Below are 22,500 nucleotides of genomic sequence, written 5' to 3'. Positions count from 1 at the left end.
TTTGAAACCGAAAACTCCATTGACGAACTTTCCACTGCACTGAAATGTTTAATCAAAGAGGACACTTCATCGTACGAGAGAATTTTGCTGTCCATAACAACTGCGGCAAATTCATCCTGCTTCATAATGGGAAAGCGAATTGCTTTTATGATCCGATCTCCGATGATGCTTCTTTTCTCTCGTCCATCTGCGACTATGCCTCGCCTTGCCACTTTCTTGTTTGCCCACTGTACCACACCTTTAAACAATTCCACTTCCGAGATGTCAAGGGTATCCCTTTCGACGAGTTCTTCAAGTAAAGGTCTGTCAATTAGCGCAAATCTTTCCGATTTCACAGCAGCTTCAGTTTGTTTCTCGATCATTTCCCAGCACCGATCCACTAGCTTCTCCTCGTCATATTTCCGTGCAGATAGCAAGATGGTGAACACATTGGATGGATCCAAGTGATTCTGCAGATATTCCGTGCATTTAACTGCCAGAGAAGGAACTATGTATTTCTTCGCCAAATACAACACTCCGATAACATTACTTCCGGTTAAGTTCACTTCATCGCTGTACAAATAACGAAACAACTCCAACAGACTATCGTATTCACAGTCAGGCAGTTCAATGGAGTCACGAGTCTCCGCTAGGTCACCGTAAAACATGGCTTCAAACACAGGACTGCCAATCGACAGGATTAACTTGTGAACTGGAATCGCTTGTTTGCTTTCACTTCCGCCATCCCTGTTACGAATCATAAACCTCACATCGCTGAAGAGGTCGTTGTTGAACATAAACTTCGTTCTTTCTCTGATAGTGGGTTTCTTTAATTGCCAGTTTTCCTCACGAACCGACATGTTTTCTCTGTAATGATAAACAGCTGTCGAATGATTTGGTGCTGCGATGCTCGCTTCTTTATGAACGAAGTATCCCGTGACATAACCATATCATGTGACCTACGAAGAATTCAACCTGGTTCCCAGGGTCTGCCATCTTCCCGATCCCTGGAGCAAGAAAAAGGATAGGTTCGCAATGCGTACAAGATATCAAATGTAATCTTGGCTTGCACTCACGACCATGTTAGACGACCATGTTGCTGTACAAAATTCGCTATTGTTCTGTACACCAACATGGCCGCCATGACGTCAGATGCAAGCTAAGATCGTTTTCACTGTCACGCAACAAAAAAACAAATTTTCCAAGAGAACGAAACTTTATAAAAGACTGATACATACACAAATTCTCAAAGTCTTAAGTCTGTGTGGTACACCATTTGTTAGTTATTGGTCGAAACGCCTCAAGAAACTTTTAAGAGTTTTGTATGGAGGCGCAACATCACAAGGCAAGTCCTCACCTGGAACCCTCAGGGTAAAAGGAAGAGGGGCCGACCAAGAAACTCATGGCGTCGTGACCTAGAGGCATACATGAGGAGAAATGGCTACGCGTGGGGAGAATTGCAACGATTGGATCAGGACCGTGATGACTGGAGGGTGTTTATTGGTGGCCTTTGCCCCAGACAGGCAATGATGATGATGATGATGATGATGGAGGCGCCATTTCGATGTACCAATATGGTACATCAAAATAGCCGCTGGAAATCAACATTCGCTTTGCCATGAAAACGCGTTATTTTTACTCATGAACTGAACCACATACTATGTATCAACACAACCTCTTAAGACTTGAAAGGTTGCAACTGATAAAAGCTAAAAGGAAAGGCCTTTTTTTTAAACCAAACAGCAACTATCTTGGTGTCACGCAAGGCAAAGTTCGAAAATTAAAGATGTTGTATTTTTAAAATGAAAGACGCTACGCCTCTACAAACTTGTGAAAATATTTAAATCTAGATTATCCTCAAGTTAGTGCTGGTAAACATTTCGCGATTTTCATTTTAGAATTTAATGACGTCACTTGAAAACGATCTATATAGATACCTGTATGATCGAGGATTGCCCAATACGCCCAGTTCGAGATACAAGAGACTTGAGTAAATTTAGCAACTCAGGTGAATTAAGGCTTGATTGTTAGCAGCAATAAGATGTGAAACCTTAACTGTTATATAGGATGATATATTATCACGTGACATGTCAAAGTTACTTTTAGCACAGAAATCTTCTCAGCTAAACGGCAACACTTTTTGTCATTTTCCGGTGGCTCGATGTACCCTTATGATGTTAACACTATTAAGTACATGTACATCATTTCTGTGCTTGGACATTTCAAGATAATTTTAAATAAATGTCAAAAAAAAAAAATTCACTTTCCATTGGGGACTGGGCACTAGTACAAAATGCCGTATATTTCCAAAACTAAAGACATCGTTTGATTGGTAATAACAAGTCGATTGAATCGGATCGACGGGTCGACTCTCGTCGATCGGATGGAGTCGATCTGTCGAAAGATTCTGCCCTCCCTGTACGTGTGTTATCTTAGTCGCTTGCGACGTGACTTCCGGCGAGACGGATCGATGTTCGTAAAGACGGGTTGCGTTAACCCGACTCGAATAGTACAGAAATTGTCATGTTCGTATGTCTGCTTTAAGATCGAGGAAGGTTTATTACTTTGTCTTTCTTTTGTTTATTCCTTTGTCTCTCGTGACACGACCAGTATTAGCCAAGACGGGTCAATTCGACCCGACTCAGATCGTCTAGGATATCGACGATCTGACTCAGATTGGGTATATTGGATATGGATGGTACGTTCTCAAGGGAACGAAAACGCAGTGTTGGCATCTGCGACTATGAGCAATAGGATCTTCTGAGTTGAAACCGTGAGTCATTAAACTAGTGAAGTATCGGAATGTGGCGGCAGTGTAGCCGAGTGGTTAAAGCGCTTGCCTTGAGATCCGGAGATCCCGGGTTCAAGACCCGCTCTGACCACTCTTTGAATTTGTTCCTGGTAGTCCCTGGTTCAACTTCCCAGCTGCACTTGTAAATAACCAACTGGTTTGCCTCCGGCCAGTTGGGATTCTTAACAGTTGAAGTTGTTGTGTTCTATTGTTTCGTTGATTTTGTTTCATTGGCGCTGAAAAGCCCCTATGGGGAGCGGTCAATTATGTATGTATGTATGTATGTATGTAATGCTTGCAGACATTTCGTCTAATTTCCGAAACTTAGACACGTTTACTGGGCATATGACTTCAGAGTTAACAGGGCAGTAAATGATGATGAAGCAGTTAGTGATGATGAAGTGGTTAGGCCAGGAGTAACGCAAAGTCTGCCTATTCATCAAACGTTCTAAAAGCCTCCCAACTAAAATTCACATGCTACGTTAAATAACCTGACTACAACTCAATAATATATTCTATATCATTGTGTGCGCTTTTGCTGTTTTGTATTGTCAATGTAGGAGTAAAATCTTTACATAACTGATGACGTCAAAGAGTCGTCAACTCGATGCCAGGCATTCGTCTCATAGTTTCCTTAAAAAACGCGAGGTTTCATCGCATTTTAGACATGTTCTCAGAACAAAACTCAAATTGTTTTTGTACAGAAATGAATTGATGCTATTCCTTTTCGGCCAAATCAGAGGAGAAACATGGAAAAGTACTATTCTTTTGTCAATAAACAAATAGGACTGCTGCTCACTCAAGCAGAGACAGTATTGCTGAAAATTCTAATGCTGTAAGAAGCAAACCAACAACTACACGATTCGTCAGAAGCCCTTAACTAGGAACGTACAACTGCAATACTAAGTCTATGTGTTTTCATTTTCACAGATCTGCAATCAGGGACAAAGGTGTTGAGACATTTGAGGAAAACTCTCTCTAGCACAGACGTCCCATTACTTGACTGGAAAGAAACATTGTTACATCAATAACCGACCCCCCTTACCCCTTGCAATGTTGAAACGCGCTTTATGGACACTGTCATGTGATTACGACATTGACAAGGGACAGGGAGTGACGATATAACGAAAGGGGATCAGAGAATTCATGCCTGGAACCGGGAAATGTCTTCAGTATTTTTGTGACTGATCCTTAGCTATTTTTAGAGTAGTTCTTACGTAAAATTTGGCTTGCACAAGTAGCCATTCTCAATCCCATGGGTAATAATCTGTTATACAAGACTTGTGATTAGCTGGAAAGGTCCGGTTTTGAAGGAAAATCAATCTAAAAATAACTTCTTATAGACTAATTAATGAATTGACTTAATTATATATTCGAAGTTAAGAGCCTCTGGAGTTTTTGCTCATCATACGTGAAGTATACCCCCAATTTATTATATGGCTTGTGTTTGTAGCCGATACAACGCGCGCTCTGATTGGCTAATTGTGACAGAATTGTAGGGCATTAGTATCCCGTAATGCCCACGGGCCGATTACGGGCTTGCAAAAACAAAGCAAAAGGTAATTAAAAAGCCTTATAATAAACAACTTACTAACTTCACTTGCTTGGGACCGTACTGAGGAATATTGGCCCTCGGTCGTTTTTGTACGAACCTCGCTTCACTCGGTCCGTACTGCCACGACCTCGGGCCAATATTCCCCAGTAGGCCCTCGAGCTCGGTTAGTAAGAAGTTAATCTTAATCGGTTTATCTTATCCATGCCGATATTTTCAGAAGAATGGTGCAAACTACCAAGCCAATAACATTTCAGTAGGACAATATTTTTGCATTTTTAACATCATAAATAATAGCGCAAATGATGACGATGATGATACAATGATGGTGTTTATTATTTAAGTGCAGTCTTCCATTTGTTTCCCCTTAGAATGGAAACACAATTCCAGAAAAAGTGAACATCAAGTTAAGTGGGGATGGGGCCAAGATGACAAGGATGACAAACTTTGTAGTCCTCTCCTACTCGTTGCTGGATGCAGATGATATAATGTCATCCAAAGGTATGTGGTATGTCATCAAACATTTGAATATTTAAGTAAATACCACATTTACAAGTATTGTCATTTCATGTTAACTATAAATCTACATTACACAGGAAACCACACTGTAGCAGTAATCAAGGGGCATGAGAGCTATGACCTTCTTAAATCATCAGGCAAAGATGTCTTCAGCTACATCAACAAGTTGATTGATGATGGAAATATCTGCATTGATGGAAAGAAAATTCCTACAGACATATATTTAGGTGGTGATTTCAAGGTATACTATTTTCTCCTTAGTTTTACTGATTCCTTAACTCTGGGAAGCATTTCAGCATCAATATATATATTGCTTTAATGAATAAACATAGTACTTATGTATAAACTGAACACACACTAAAAAAGTGTGGGGAAAAAAATGAAACAGAAGAAAAGAACATGTATCACACTCAATTTTATTTATTACTGTAACTGATTTAAGTTTGATTTCCCTCAAATTTCATTTTCTGTTGTTGATTTTGGGCATGAAGGGAGCAACATCAGATTTTGCATGTCTTTGGTGTTTATGCCATAAGAAAGACAGGTTGGTAGGTAGATATAAAGCTATGGTAGAAAGACAGACAAACAGGCAGAAAGACAGACAGAGATGGTGACACTGACAAATTATTAGCTAAAACAAAGTATATAAAATTCATCTTTGAAAAAAAATAGATTTCTCATGTAAAATAAAACAGAACTTCTATTTCAGGCAACATTTAATTCTAATTACCTAAAAATTCACAGGCATGATATGTCTAAGCCCAAAGATTTCTACTGGGAACAGCATACTTCCAGTAAAATTGGAAATTTTGCAGAATGGGCTAGGCAAAAGAAATACTCATGTGCCCATCCACCTCTTCTTAACATCCCTCGAGAGAATGTTGTTGTTGATGAACTACATCTGATGCTGATAATTACAGGTTAGTCATGTGGAGGATGTTATAATGTATAATAAAACAAAAGACCTGAGAACTTGTCATGAAATTAAATCTTAAGTTCAAAGTCAAAGTCGATACTACACTAATGAAAGGCTAGACAAACCAAACAACAATAAAATAAGTTTCAAGGTTGAAATGCAGATTATAGGTGAAAGATGGAAGTGATCCTCGCACTTAACAGGACAATTTAAGTGATTGAATTTTTCAGGTGTCTGTAAAGTGACAATTGCTTAAATTGTCCAGTTAAACTTGCAAGGATCACTTCTATCTTTCTAGTAAAATATGTTTTATTGTTAATGCACTTGAAATTATTCAACAATTCCTTACAAAAAACACTATTATCTCCTCTTCTGTGATTTTTCAGACAACCTACTCACAAATTTGGTTCAGGAAGCTGTGGAATGGGACAAGGAAGAAAATCACAACAAAGCCCCCAGTTTAAGAACAGATGCACATTTAAATGCCCTGGTGAAATGCATAAATAGCTGTGGGGTATGCTTTAGTGTTTGGGAGAAAAAGAACGCGGATGGAAAGGGCAGTGGAACATTTGACTTCACCATGCAGTTTAATGGGGTCAGACAAGAAACTTCTTTTGGAACATCTTCCTGCTAACCTGGAGGGTGTGATTAGGCCAAAAGGAAGCAATACAGTTACTAAACTGTGGAAGGTAGTTAACAATAATCTGGTGTGCCAAGAAAATTACACTTAAAATCCCTGGATGACAGGAAGTCAAAACCAAATTTACCTAAATAACTGACAAAATTAACATTTGCTTCACATGTTTCATTTTGTAGTCCTTTGGAGATCTTTACAAAATGATGAATAAGGACAATCCCTCTGAACAAGAAATAAACAATGTTTACTTTGTCAAGGTATTGTTGTCACATGTGCAACAACTTTCTTTAACATCTTCAATTAACTGCAGTTAAAACAAGAATAGAGTATTAGAGATCTTAGAAAGGTAAAAGTAATTCACCTGATCTCTTTGCAGAAGATCATATCAATTTTTCTGTTACAAAAAAAATTAGTCCCAGTTAGTACTCATAAAATGCTGAGTGCTATATGTTCTTCACTAAAATTTAATATGGCTGATAAACACGTTTTATACTCACAGGCACAAGAGTGGATTGCAACATTTACATCCCTGGGATAATTATGTCAAGGTTACCAAAAGGAAAGAGTGACACCATACATGCACATCATGGCATATCATGTACCTAGGTTAATGATGTTACACAAAGGAATAAGGAAATTTTCAGGTCAAGGTACAAACATGTAAATTACTTAAAAGTATATTGCTGTTAGTTGAAAATGAAAACCACTTAACCCAACCATGTTCTCAATGGTATTTCTCTATGTTAACCTGTGTGTATCATTTTTAAGCTTATGATTTGCAAAGTGTGGCTAACAGATGACTGGAATTTAAAGTTGCACAAATTTTGAAATATGCATTTAAATGACTACAAAACTGATCAGCAAAACTGACTCATTGTACAATCGTTTATTTCAAAGCTGGGAAAAAACAGTATGTACGCAGTGATGCCCACTTTTCTGTATGCTAACAAATGACTGCCCTTCATTTTTTGTTTTGTTTTTTTTAATTAGGTGTGGAGGAAAAAACTGTTGACTGCCGACGAATCAAACAAATGGGATGCATCTAAAGATGTGCTTCTGGTCCTCAAAAGACAGGAACATTTAAGTACTTTTGAACGAATGCCTAGATAGTACAAGAAAAGAAAAGCTGCCTACTGGGAAAATGACATCAAGCAGAAACGGGCAAAACAGCTGTCAAACATACAAGCAGAGAAAACATCAAACCTGCATGAACTACGGGAAAGCAATCAAGTAGATAATTATTGAAAACATGACCCCCACTGATATTAGAGATAAGCTTAAAAAAATGGGGGTAACAACTCGTGCCAGAAACCTTAAAAGGCTCCAACAAATGTGTAAGGATGCAATGCTATCTTGTAGTACTACAAGTTAATCTGAAGAGCAAATCACAATTCACAAGTAGATCAGAACAGTATCTATATACCCAGCAGCTATAGGAAGAGTTTTAGAACTACTGGACACCCAGTAACCTTCAGTTGATTGTAAAATTGTGATATATGCAAAAATAGCTCACATGTGCATGTAGCAGATTTCCCTGCTAGCAGAGGTCTCTCACGGCAAGGCAAAAATGATTTTACCTCGCCGTGAGAAACCTCTGCTAGCAGGGAAGTAGCAGATAGATAGAATTACTTGAGCAATGAAAGGTTAGTTCCAGGTAAGGTCCAGGTTTCATAGTTCATATGTATATTTACTCTCAGATTTTAAGGTAGCTTGGTGTAGCCAGTATCTCGGAGCATTTACCCTCACAACCATGATACACCACAGAAGACAGCCAACACCAGGAACTACATGTCCTACTCTATGCGACAAGTGTGTGGGTTCTGCTAAGTCCCACAGGATTATGAACATTGAAGGGTTGTGAGACGCTGCCTACAGTTTCTGATCCTTATCCGAGAAGACTTGAAAGTCTGAACCATTTGCAGATGTCATTACAAAGGCAGCACTTTCTCCTCAGTTATTTAAAGACCCTGAGTGTTGGTCCGGCTACAGTTGAACTCACAACCTCCCGCATGGAAGCCCAGTGCTCACCCAACTGAGCCACCAGTGCACTGTAGATGTGATTTCTTGGAAAAATAAATTAATATAAAGAAGGGTTAAAGTTAACTGAAAAACACATTTATACTTTCCATATTCTGTCCCAGTTTTTGACTGCACATGCACTCTCTATTTTCTTACCAACAGCCAGGTGTGTAGACAAAGTAAAGTCCAATCTATTCATTGAAACAAGTTTTCAACACCACAGGGGCATCTCAAAATGTCCACACATATTTTTTTCAAGTGGCATCCTAGGTGAAGGCAGTACTATACCCTCTCTAAAAACCTGTATGGCAGGTTTAATTTTTAGAGGGGGCTTGATAGCTTGGCCTTCACCATCCCTGTTCAAAAAATACCACCAGTTTTGGGGCAGTTAGTCAAATCGAGACAAATCCTCTATCTGGTACAGCCGGTAGCCAGCATACTGAGATTCTGCTCCTCTGTTAAAGCAGACACAATTCTTTTACATTTTTCAAACTTTTAAACCGCTCTAAAATCACGCCCTTGAACGTCAATGGCCTTAAAAATCGACATTCTTACTAATTTCAGCGCGCTCTTTCTATTTCTGACATCTCTTGTACCATGACCATTTTTTATGATTGAAAAGGTCACGTGACACGCTCATGCAAAGAGCCTATTAAAGGGGCTAGGTCACGCTATTTTAGGTAATTTTGTTTAATTTTGTTAATTATGAGTTCTAAACGTCAAATTGGCAGAGCAAGAGTCTTTCATTTGCAAAATCACGGCCACATAACAACTGAGAATGATTTTCCAGCTTTGTACATGACATTTACATATAGAGTGATATAAATTTGAAAAAAGGTGGGCCGACGTTTTTCAAATTTACACAAATTCAATCTATTTCAATCCTCTCCAGTTTTGTCCATCCATGTCCCTTCTTGGCTTCCCTGTGTTTTTTTTAGAGATCTTCTATAGTTTTGAACAGTTATTTTGATATTTTAGTTAATTCTATGACCATTCGATCAGTGGTGAAATTGCCTAAAATTGCGTGACCTAGCCCCTTTAATGTCCAGACATTTTCCTTTTTCTCGACAACTACAGTTTAAAGCTGAAAATTAATTCATTGACTTCATCGAGTATATCTTGACGTACGTTCATTGATAAAAAAGTAAACTCTACACCTGAACAAATTATGGACCTCTGACCATTGAAGCCATACCAAGATTGAGGGCCATGGACTTCTAATGATAAATGGTACGAGTTACCTTTTTTTAAAGAAACCGGCTTCTCAAACAGAAAATCAAAAACAAAATATTTCCCTGCCTGTCTTGGTACCGATGAAAATGGACCTGCTGCTTGTGAGAATATATACGTACCAATACCAGCATTCCGTAAAAACTCGGATATTGAGACCTCGACAGAATAAACTGCGTCCTTGCTGCCAAAAAGGTTTACTCCATACAGTTCAATATTACGGTCAACAGAAAGATACCCCGTGTTCTTAAATCCTAATCTCTTCCGGCCAAATTTCACTGAATTATACATACTACAGCGCTTCAACAAACATGTAGCCTGGGTCCTGGATCGTTTTGAAACCGAAAACTCCATTGACGAACTTTCCACTGCACTGAAATGTTTAATCAAAGAGGACACTTCATCGTACGAGAGAATTTTGCTGTCCATAACAACTGCGGCAAATTCATCCTGCTTCATAATGGGAAAGCGAATTGCTTTTATGATCCGATCTCCGATTATGCTTCTTTTCTCTCGTCCATCTGCAACTATGCCTCGCCTTGCCACTTCCTTGTTTGCCCACTGTACCACACCTTTAAACAATTCCACTTCCGAGATGTCAAGGGTATCCCTTTCGACGAGTTCTTCAAGTAAAGGTCTGTCAATTAGCGCAAATCTTTCCGATTTCACAGCAGCTTCAGTTTGTTTCTCGATCATCTCCCAGCATCGATCCACCAGCTTCTCCTCGTCATATTTCCGTGCAGATAGCAAGATGGTGAACACATTGGATGGATCCAAGTGATCCTGCAGATATTGTGTGCATTTAACTGCCAGAGAAGGAACTATGTATTTCTTCGCCAAATACAACACTCCGATAACATTACTTCCGCTTAAGTTCACTTCATCGCTGTACAAATAACGAAACAACTCCAACAGACTATCGTATTCACAGTCAGGCAGTTCAATAGAGTCACGAGTCTCCGCTAGGTCACCGTAAAACATGGCTTCAAACACAGGACTGCCAATCGACAGGATTAACTTGTGAACTGGAATCGCTTGTTTGCTTTCACTTCCGCCATCGCTGTTACGAATCATAAACTTCACATCGCTGAAGAGGTCGTTGTTGAACATAAACTTGGTTCTTTCTCTGATAGTGGGTTTCTTTGATTGCCAGTTTTCTTCACGGACCGACATGTTTTCTCTGTAATGATAAACAGCTGTCGAATGAACAAGAAAGTAAGATTGAAACGTTTAATCACTGCTTTGGTCCTGCGATGCTCGCTTCTTAATGAACGAAGTATCTCGTGACATAACCATATCATGTGACCTACGAAGAATTCAACCTGGTTCCCAGGGTCTGCCATCTTCCCGATTCCTGGAGCAAGAAAAAGAATAGGCTCGCAATGAGTACAAGATATCAAATGTAATCTTCGCTTGCACTCACGACCATGTTAGACGACCATGTTGCTGTACAAAATTCGCTATTGTTCTGTACACCAACATGGCCGCCATGACGTCAGGTGCAAGCTAAGATCGTTTTCACTGTCACGCAACAAAAAAATAAATTTTCCAAGAAAACGAAACTTTATAAAAGACTGATACATAAACAAATTCTCAAAGTCTTAAGTCTGTGTGGTACATCATTTTTTAGTTATTGGTCGAAACGCCTCAAGAAACTTTTAAGAGCTTTGTATGGAGGCGCAACATCACAAGGCAAGTCCTCACCTGGAACCCTCAGGGTAAAAGGAAGAGGGGCCGACCAAGAAACTCATGGCGTCGTGACCAAGAGGCAGACATAAGGAGAAATGGCTACTCGTGGGGAGAATTGCAACGATTGGTCCAGGACCGTGATGACTGGAGGGTGCTTATTGGTGGCCTTTGCCCCAGACGGGGCTACAGGCAATGATGATGATGATGATGATGGAGGCGCCATTTCGATGTACCAATATGGTACATCAAAATAGCCGCTGGAAATCAACATTCGCTTTGCCATGAAAACGCGTTATTTTTACTCATGAACTGGATCACATACTATGTATCAACACAATCTCTTAAGACTTGAAACGTTGCAACTGTTAAAAGCTAAAAGGAAAGGCCTTTTTTCCAACCAATCAGCAACTATCTTGGTGTCACGCAAGGCGAAGTTCAAAAATTAAAGATGTTGTATTTTTAAAATGAAAGACGCTACGCCTGTACAAACTTGCAAAAATATTTAAATCTAGATTATCCTCAAGTTAGTGCTGGTAAACATTTCGCGATTTTCATTTTAGAATTTAATGACGTCATTTGAAAACGATCTATATAGATACCTGTATGATCAAGGATTGTCCAATACACCCAGTCCGAGTCGGATCGTGGCGGGTGCACGCGATCCGATCGACTCGTGTCCACGGGATGTCGGTTTGCAAGAGACTTCAGTAAATTCAGCACCTCAAACAAAACGCAGAATTAAGAAATTAGTCAACAAATTTTGCAGCGACCTGGAAATTAAGTTGGTGTTCACCCCGTTTAAAATTAGGAGTTGGTTTGGGACGAAGGATCCTATCCCTGCGGGTTTACGATCGCGAGTCATTTACAAGTTTTCATGTGCAGGCTGTAATGCCTGTTATATTGGTGAAACCAATAGACATTTCGCCACTCGCATCCGTGAACATCTCGCCTCCGACAAACATTCCCACATATTTAAGCACTTGAGAGGTTCTGAAGATTGTCGCTCCCGGTGTTCAGAAGACTGTTTTAAAATCCTCGACTCTGCTTCCACACGTTTCCAATTGAAAATCAAAGAAGCCATGCATATCCTTTGGGAGCAGCCATCTTTAAATTCCCAAGTCAAACATCTTAATTTATCCCTTTGATACTAATTAGTTTCTTTTCTTAGCCTAAACAGTTTGGTTTTTTCTGTTTTGTTTCGTGGTTGGGTGTTTTTATTCTGTTCTCGCCTTCATCCTTAATTATTCATGTTATATCTCACTTTGTTACACTATTTATTGCTCAACTTTAGTTTATTTCTCATTTGTCAACTGACGATGGATGATGTTTCATCCGAAACATGTATTGATTAAATATGAATTTCAAAAACATCGTATGGATCATCAAAGCGATATATAGGATGATATATTATCACGTGACATGTCAAAGTTACTTTTAGCACAGAAATCTTCTCAGCTAAACGGCAACACTTTTTGTCATTTTCCGGTGGCTCGATGTACCCTTTTGATGTTAACACTATTAAGTACATCATTTCTGTGCTTGGACATTTCAAGATAATTTTAAATAAATGTCAAAAAAAAAAGAAATCACTTTCCATAGGGGACTGGGCACTAGTACAAAAAGCCGTATATTTCCAAAACTAAAGACATATCGTTTGATTGGTAATAACAAGTCGGTTGAATCGGATCGACGGGTCGACTCTAGTCGATCGGATGGAGTCGATCTGTCGAAAGATTCTGCCCTCCCTGTGCGTGTGTTATCTTAGTCGCTTGCGACTTGACTTCCGGTGAGACGGATCGATGTTCGTAAAGACGGGTTGCGTTAACCCGACTCGAATAGTACAGAAATTGTCATGTTCGTATGTCTGTTTTAAGATCGAGGAAGGTTTATTACTTTGTCTTTCTTTTGTTTATTCCTTTGTCTCTCGTGACACGACCAGTATTAGCCAAGACGGGTCAATTCGACCCGACTCAGATCGTCTAGGATATCGACGATCTGACTCAGATTGGATATATTGGATATGGATGGTACGTTCTCAAGGGATCGAAAACGCAGTTGATTCCGAGTGTTCGCATCTGCAATTATGAGCCCGCATAGGATCTTTTGAGTTGAAACCGTGAGTCATTAAACTAGTGAAGTATCGGAAGGCTTGCAGACATTTCGTCTAATTTCCGAAACTTAGACACGTTTACTGGGCATATGACTTCAGAATTAACAGGGAAGTAAATGATGATGAAGCAGTTAGTGATGATGAAGTGGTTAGGCCAGGAGTAATGCAAAGTCTGCCTAGTCATCAAACGTTCTAAAAGCCTTCCAACTAAAATTCACATGCTACGTTAAATAACCTGACTACAACTCAATAATATATTCTATATCATTGTGTGCGCTTTTGCTGGTTTTTATTGTCAAATGTAGGAGTAAAATCTTTACATAACTGATGACGTCAAAGTCGTCAACTCGATCCCAGGCCTTCGTCTCATAGTTTCCTTACAAAACGCGAGGTTTCATCGCATTTTACACATGTTCTCAGAACAAAACTTTTTTTTGTACAGAAATGAATTGATGTTATTCCTTTTCGGCCAAATAAGAGGAGGAACATGGAAAAGTCCTATTGTTATGTCAATAAACAAATAGGACTGCTGCTCACTCAAGCAGAGACAGTATTGCTGAAAATTCTAATGCTGTGAGAAGCAAACCAACAACTATACGATTCGTCAGAAGCCTTTACTAGGAACGTACAACTGCAATACTAAGTCTATGTAATGTCATTTTCACAGATCTGCAATCAGGGACAAAAGTGTTGAGACATTTGAGGAAAACTCTCTCTAGCACAGGCGTCCCATTACTTGACTGGAAAGAAACATTGTTACATCAATAACCGATCCCCCTTACCCCTTGCAATGTTGAAACGCGCTTTATGGACACTGTCATGTGATTACGACATTGACAAGGGACAGGGAGTGACGATATAACGAAAGGGGATCAGAGAATTCATGCCTGGAACCGGGAAATGTCTTAAGTATTTTTGTGACTGATCCTTAGCTATTTTTAGAGTAGTTCTTACGTAAAATTTGGCTTGCACAAGTGGCCATTCTCAATCCCATGGGTAATAATCTGTTATACAAGACTTGTGATTAGCTGGAAAGGTCCGGTTTTGAAGGAAAATCAATCTAAAAATAACTTCTTATAGACTAATTAATGAATTGACTTAATTATATATTCGAAGTTAAAAGCCTCTGGAGTTTTTGCCTATCATACGTGAAGTATACCCCCAATTTATTATATGGCTTGTGTTTGTAGCTGATATAACGCGCGCTCTGATTGGCTAATTGTGACAGAATTGTAGGGCATTATTCTCCCGTAATGCCCACGGGCCGATTACGGGCTTGCAAAAACAAAGCAAAAGGTAATTAAAAAGCCATATAATAAACAACTTACTAACTTCACTTGCTGCACTCGGTCCGTACTGGCACGACCTCGGGCCAATATTCCCCAGTAGGCCCTCGAGCTCGGTTAGTAAGAAGCTATTATTATATGACTAACTCCGTGAGCGGGCAAGATGAACCAAATCGCGCGCTCTGATTGGCTACCCGAGCGGGCAAGATGGCGCGATACTGCCCGCTCGGGATTTCTCGCTTGGTCCCGCAAGATCAAAGATCATTTTTTTGGTGTTTTTAAGTCATATAATAAATCCTTTATTGACCAAGATTGTTCGGTCAAGATGACTGGATATTGGCCTCGTTCTTTTTTTGCGTGTTTATGGACCTCGACTTCGTCTCGGTCCACAAACACGCAAAAAAAGAACTTGGCCAATATCCAGTCATCTTGACCTCACGCTTGGTCAATAACCCATACATCTTAATCGGTTTATCTTATCCATGCCGATATTTTCAGAAGAATGGTGCAAACTACCAAGCCAATACACCTCTGTTTTCTCCTCATTTAATCTCAAACAAGAGACGTTGAACTTCTTGAGATTTTGTAGTGAGCAAAGAGATTTCGCATTTGTCACAAACGTAGTTAAGTCATCCGCAAAGGCACAAAGCTCTCTGATACCCTCAATATTTAAGATGTCCAGAGCTACAGTAAAGAGATAGGGGATCTCCTTGGCGGACACCGCGCTCAACAGAAAACAATTGTGACGCGAAACCATTATTCATAACACAACTTGTAATATCGTCATATAAAACTTCTACCATCTTGAGATAGAATTGCCAAAATTAAAAGTCTTAAGAGCCGCTAATAGATAACTTCCTGCAGCTTATCGAGTCAAAGGCTTTTTTGTAATTAAAATACAATGTCGTGAGAAGCCCGGGCTTATTGTACAGTCAATTTAGTGTATTCCATAACGTCATCAATGGATCTTAATGTAAAGCATCAAAGATTGTCTTACCTCTTTAGCATAGACGCATTGATCCTCATGAATTGTCAGGTAGTGCTTTTTCTAATCTGGTCGCTAACGCTTTGGTACCGATCTTATAGTTGACATTTAGGAGCGAGATTGGTCTCAAGTTCTCAATGCATCTTCTGTCCTTGTCTTCCTCTTAACAAGGCGAAGCAATCCCTGTCATGTATGAATTTGAGAGATTCCCTTGTTTGTAAGCAGTGTTTAGAGATTCTATTAATAAGTTACCCAGTATCGACCAAAATTTTTTGTAACACTCAGCGGTAAGGCCATCATTCCCTGGAGACTTATTGTTTTTGAAGGTATTTAAAGCCTTGAATTATTGGTTCGTCAGATAACCCTTGCAATAGAGGTTTTGCACGGCAGCCATGTTGCATGGCAGGAACAATTGAAATGTTTTGCATTAAAAAGAACATTTGTTCCCATAGGAAAAAGAACCTAGTGTTGCTGCCATGCAACATGGCTGCCGTGAAAAACCTCTATTCTTTGATTGCTCCTGACGTCACAGCGGCCATGTTTGTGGAAAGAACAAAAGCGAAAAAGTCTTTTGGGAATTTGACTCTATTATTATGCAAAACTTCAGTTACATTTTTCTATTGTTTTGGCACCAACATGGCCGTCTTATCACGTGAATGCAATCAAAGAATGGGATTGCCGCTCATCTGACAATTGTTGGTATATTCAAATTTATTATCCTCCATGGGTTCGGCAGCACATAACCTTTCGCATTCTTTTAACTTTTTAAAGTGGTAAACTACTTCTTAGTTAAAGTGGTAAACCACTTCTTAGTTTGGCTTTTTTTTTGTTGTACGTGATCGTCGTTTGCCGTATCCTGTACTTAACCAGATCCCAAAGTAGCCGTTCTAATATCCTTAACCTCTCGGAATTCATTTCGCCCCTCACTATTTTGGGAAGAGATCAATTCCACTTAATTTTCATCACTTTATAAGCTAGAGTTAAAACACCAATGCGGCAGGCCGAGTGCATGGCTTTCAATGCTTTTAATTTGTAGCGTATTAAAAAAATTATCATTCTTTATGGAAGGTAACGGTATGATATCATCAGTATGCTCTACAACATCTTGCAAGCAATCACTCACCAACCAAAAATCAAGACGACGTTGAACAAGAGGCTTTTTCTGTCTCCATGTATATCGTCTTTTGTCAATGTTTCTTATTCTCCAGATATCGATCAAATCATCTGCAAATTTTAATTCCTCCACAGTTCCCACGGAATCGTTTTGTTCTATTTTGCCACCTGAGTTGTGTAAGACAGCATTCAAATGGACATTAAAGTCTCCTCCAATTATAAGCTGACTACTCGAATTAAAGTTATGTTCATCAAGAACTTCTAGTATATTCGAAAAAAAGTACACTGTTCAGATGTATCATTCGGTGCACAAATATTCAAAAGCAAAAACGGCGAGTCTTGAATCAAGTCATCGATCAAAACACACTGACCATCCGGATTGTAAATTACAGACTTCACTTCAAAATCTAGCTTACTACTTACTAAAATAGCAACTTCTTTACAATGATGATTAGTTCCGTGCGAAAGAAACATTTTCCCTTTCTATTCAGTGAAGTTGCCAGTTATCAGCTATCTCTACGGAACTATACGTTTCTTGGGGAAAGATGATATTGGCCTTTTGTTTTTTGATCCAGGAGAAAAATAGCTTTCCTTTTGCTCAGGTCCCGAATTCCTCGAACATTTATCGAGATTAACGTTCTGTATTAACTTAAAACCAACGTTGTCTATTTGAGTCTCAGCCACTATCTATATTATTCTTGATTTTAAAAAAAATTCAACATTGTCAGAAATTGTGTTCCACTTGTGACTAGCAACAATAGCAACCATTGGCAAAAAAATGTATGTATCAAAACAAAAGAAATAATTCATATACACAGACAAACACAAGCATAAAAAAATAGCAAAAGACGACCGACATAACGAACATCCGAATGGGAATAGAAAGACAAAGAAAAATGACAACCTTAGGAGGCAGTGTGGCCCAGTGGTTAGGGTGCTGTCCTTGAGATGCGGAGATCCCAGGTTCAAGACCCGCTCTGACCACTCATTGAATTTGATCCTGGTTGTCCCTGGTTCAACTTCCCAGCTGCACTTGTAAATAACCAACTGGTTTGCCTTCGGCCGGTTGGGATTCTTAATAGTTGTCGTTGTTCTGTTCCATCGTTTCGTTGTGTTTCATTGGCCCTGAAAAGCCCCTAAGGGGAGCGGTCAATTAAGTATGTATGTATGTATGTATGTATGTAACCTTACCGCGCGCTCCAGAACTAACTGACCCAGAGAGCTTAAGCACGCGTGTAATTGAGACGCGGACTGCAACCGGAAGAGAACAGTTCGCGTGTCAGGACAGTGGTGTCTCCCAGATTTTTATACAAATCATCTGTAATGGAGAAAAGGTACTTAGCAATGTAAACGTGGTTGTGTGAAGACAAGTTAAAAGAGAAAACAGCTCACTTCCGGTTGCCGTCCGAGTCTCAAAAAAGCGCTTGCTTAAGCTGCCCTTTTAAACTGTCAAGCAATCGACACCTTGCCTTCAGGCTGGTCTACGGGTTTGTCTACTTAAATTTAAAAAAATTACACCAAAGAAAGCAGAGGGCTGGAGCAAATTTACATATTTTGTTTCCAAAAGAAGAAACAAATATTATATTATGGTTTGATAAATTTTCCGTCGATATATAGTTTGTCAGGCTCAGATTTACTGAAACAAGCTTTACGACCTTCCACTCTCTTTCCTGGTTTGTTTGAGTTTTTCAATTTGTGGTTTCCTAAGTGTCTGCAATTCTCTTGGTATGGTCTTCGTACATCCTAAAATGTGTATTCTTAAGTTGCTTTCCACAACTCAGATCTCTTTCCCTGTCCGAAAATCTTAAAAAACGCGCAATAATAGCTTGACTTTTTCCTTTTTGCGATGGCTTACCGATTATGTGTATTCTTTGAAACTTGATATCCTTTGCGTCCTCAATACCTAAAACATTTTCAAAGAAATATACCAATGGTGTCCGTGTATCCTCCTTCCAACTCACATCCTCCTGGTGTGGGGGCCATTCCTCGATGCCTTCAGATCTCAAATTTTCTAGGCGGCTATAGGTTTTAAGAAAGAGGACCTTTTTGCAGACATCACTGAATTCTTGCTCGCAGTTTTCCTTTTCTGTGGCATGAGCGTTTTGGAAATCATCACTCCTTCCACTAGTGAATTCTAAGTTCTTCTCGATCTCCTTGATATTATCCACAGACAATTTCTGCTTCTCTTTGACCAAAGCAACATCCATTTCTAAGGCTGCCATCGAACGCTTCAAACTCGACAACGCTGTTGAGACATCAGTCCAGTTTCTGTTCTTAAAGGTCGAGCTTGTCAAGCTTTAATAGAATCAGATCAACCTTCTTACTAAGGCTTTCGGATAGATTTAAAGCCGCCATGACTTCGTCGTCCAAATCTCCACTAGGGTACACGATTTTAGGTCACTTATCGACCTGTGAAGATTCCTGAGAGCTCACGGAAGAAGAAGAATAACGATTCGTCCTTTTTGAAGACTTCTCTGCTTCCATCTGCGTCCAACTCACGAAAATTTCTTCCCCGCAAAACGGAGCCACGAACAACACGTCTACATCGTTCGCTGTCCTACCCAGTACCCTAAAAAAAAAGACAAATAAATATATAACTTGCTCTGCCAAAACGCTGGTCCACAAAGGCAAAGAAGTTGTATGCTCCTAGTCATGGGCTCCTAATTTCGTACCGAAAATGCCAATCAAAATTCAAGGACTTTTCAGGGCCACCTTTGGTCCACAAGTTTTTATAGCTTAAGTATTACGCTGGCAGTCTGCTGATTGTAGCACACAGGCAGTTCAAACAAGCGAGTCAGGAGGTTAACACTAAAATCAAAGTTACTATTGGGTACATTCAGGTATTTTCTGGAGCAACAGTCGCTTGTAAGAGGTCACATTCGACATTTTCTTAAAATGCAAGTACTTTTCGAGACAAAGCAAACAAATCAGGAGTTTACAAAGACTGAATTGAGATTTGAGCACTTTCGAGACAGTATGAACCCTGTGACGCTATCACTTTGCGGTCTTGCCCCAGCACAGTCACAAATTGATTTATTTTTAGATACACTTTGCGCGCGAAAAAAACAAAGGACCGCCAATTTTAGCCAATCAGAAGAAGCTTTGTCACACTGGACTGCTTGTGCAATGTTTTTTCAGGGAGTTGACAGCTGATTTTCGCGGGAACGGGTATTCTAAAAATAGACTCATTTGTGACTGCGCTGGGGAGCCCATCTATGCCATAACAACACAGTTATCTAATTCACTCTTGCTCCACAACGGTAAATATGACAGAAGTGTTCAGGGGAACCAAACGAAAATTATTTCCAAATTACATAAAGATAGCCAAAAAAATATACAGAAAAACAATAATAAAACATTTTTCTGAGTTTTTTAATTTTGCTAAAAAAAAAAGGGGTTCCGCATTCCCAGAATGATTATGAGCAAAATTCTCGTTCCCAGCTACATAGTGAGGAAAACTCCCAGCCAGCCGACTTTTTGCCACTGTTTCCCAGCCAGCAAAGAACCTCATGAATCCGCTCGCCAAACTGGTGAAAACAGGTTTTTTTTTTCTCAACATGCGATAAGTTGAACCAGCGGTAAGCTTCTTGCAAATGTGTTCTCCTCCAGTCTCCCCCAGTTTTCTGTGGCCATCACGTCGCGCATGCGCACAATCATTTCACCTGGTTCACTGCCAGCCATGGACACCCACCTGGTAAGTTAGCCGAAACGGCTGTCCATTGCCATGCTGCTAATGAACCAAGTGAAATGGTTGTGTGCGTACGTGACATGATGGCATGCGCACACCGGGTTTGGTGTTATGGTGTATTCGCCTTTCGTTTCGCGCGAAACAGTTGAAGGAGAGCGGAAAATGAAACCTAACCTCGCAGTAAATCACGTGACAACTACTCGTCAATTCAGACGATAACACATTTTTGCTTTCACACTTCGTGTAAGTCACAAACAAACAAACAAAAAATAGTGAGAGATACCTCGCTTTCCACTCTTTGCCTTTTTTGTTTACCTGAAACCGAGACCCCACTCTCATAAACGACGGCTTCGCGAGGCTCACTTAACTTGTCGCCATGTTTCTCAGTAGTCTACATTATGCCTAGATAAATTTAAAACCGAAACAAGTAAGAGGCCTCGATGGAGGCACTTACCTTTGGAAAAGATGCCATTTCTGTGTTACTTACTGGGTTCCGGAAGTCAAAAGACACCTTAAGATCGACGTTTACCGCGGACCGCAAACCGCGGTTTCAGGTTTGCCGTTTGCCGTTTGCAGTATGCCTCCTTCGTGTATTAAGAATCGCGTGATAACGACGCGTGGTAACATATTGGATTTCAACGTTGTGCAACAGTTGTCGTTCAAACCTTGTAAAAACAAAACTGTTGTCTTGTTAATGTTAAAATTCATATGAAATGAAATGAAAAGGTTTTTTCTGTATATCAGTGCCAGGCATACGTGGGATCACAAAATATCCATGCAAATAAAAGTTGAGGTAAGTGACTTACGCGAAAACCTACCTCTTCCCGTCGAAAACGTGGAGAATTTTCCGCAAACGCGAGGTTGAAGTCTGGTCACGTGACCTGTAGAGGTTTGCGGTCCGCGGTAAACGTCGATCTTAAGGTGTCTAATGATTTTCCAATGCAACTTTTCCAGAGTAAACCGTATCAAAGGTCACTAAACGTTGTTGTACAAATGACGAAGCACACCTTAAAATGGTGGACGAGTCTGAACGTTCTTGTCAGATCTATATGTGATTTGTTACAAGTTGCAAAATAAGAGTTGTCAGTTCAAAAGCCTATGTAGCTACATTTCCAAAATAAGATGCAAACCCCAACACCTTTTGTAAGTAATAAAATAAGCCATAATTTTGCGCCTTTCTTCTACTGTCAGTGTCAGTGGTGGTGAGAGGTATAATACCGCATAAATGCCTTAAAATGCCTTACTCAAAAGGAATTCCGTCAATTTGCTTGCTCATAACATATACGCGAGACGTAAAGATCTCGTTTTTCGAACTGACTTAAAAGGATACTCTAGAACTGAACTGTGTGCCTTTTCGTCGAGAACAAAACAGACATGGATGTTTGTGAGGTTGTACTGATTCGCAAACCCGATTATGGCTTCTTGGGCTTGAAGGCGAGCCTCGGCGCTTCTGGCTGTTACACAATTCTTGACAGCAAAGCCAACTCTTGGTTCTGATGGATGGTAGAGAATAGCGGTGAACGGTGGAGACGGGATCGCCGAGGAACCAAGCGTAATTGTCCTTGCCGCTGTTCGACATTACTTCCTGACAGCTTCAACCTCTTGCTTGAAATAAGTCTTGAAAGGATACTGTTGAACATTTTTCAAGTAACTGCTCTGCGTGGCATCCTTGCAATCTCGCCATTCTTTTGTAACGACCTTGTCGAGGACCGGTTGGGAATTTCATGCTTTATCGTATAATAGATACTGAGATACTCTTCCACGTCTACACAGAGATGAACATGAAACTTGGCCTAGTAAGTTTTCCACTTACCAAAATAGAGAGGCAAAGTGGCAGACTTTTGCAGGTTATAACGAGAACAGACCATCGTCATTGCTACCTCGACTATCTTAAGCTTTGCTCCCGGAGCTAAGGAGTTATAACGATTTATAGATTTTCTATCGCAGGATACAATGATAAAATGAGGTCGAGGAGAGTAATAGTCG

At 39.9% G+C, this 22,500-nt stretch overlaps 2 protein-coding genes and 1 pseudogene across 2 annotated transcripts in view; all 3 read right to left on the bottom strand.

Annotated features, from left to right (window-relative positions):
- The window catches only part of LOC137974697 (BTB/POZ domain-containing protein 6-like), a 2,976-nt gene extending 1,950 nt beyond the window's left edge, over positions 1 to 1,026 (bottom strand). Inside the window, exon 1 of the mRNA XM_068821634.1 lies at positions 1 to 1,026. This exon is cut by the window's left edge and continues 1,950 nt beyond it. Coding sequence (XP_068677735.1) covers positions 1 to 839 — 839 coding nt within the window. The 5' untranslated portion in view covers positions 840 to 1,026.
- Positions 1,027 to 8,672: 7,646 nt separating this feature from the next.
- On the bottom strand, positions 8,673 to 10,918 carry LOC137974696 (BTB/POZ domain-containing protein 6-like). Its single transcript, XM_068821633.1, has one exon. It carries the CDS (start codon positions 10,814 to 10,816, stop codon positions 9,485 to 9,487), a length of 1,332 nt encoding a protein of 443 aa, XP_068677734.1. The 5' UTR covers positions 10,817 to 10,918; the 3' UTR covers positions 8,673 to 9,484.
- A 10,868-nt stretch (positions 10,919 to 21,786) lies between these two features.
- Positions 21,787 to 22,500, bottom strand: part of LOC137976915 (uncharacterized) — an 832-nt pseudogene continuing 118 nt past the window's right edge.

The sequence above is a fragment of the Montipora foliosa genome, chromosome 11 (genome assembly GCF_036669935.1).
Source record: "Montipora foliosa isolate CH-2021 chromosome 11, ASM3666993v2, whole genome shotgun sequence".
Taxonomy (NCBI): domain Eukaryota; kingdom Metazoa; phylum Cnidaria; class Anthozoa; order Scleractinia; family Acroporidae; genus Montipora; species Montipora foliosa.
This window is presented reverse-complemented; position numbering and strand designations above follow the sequence as displayed.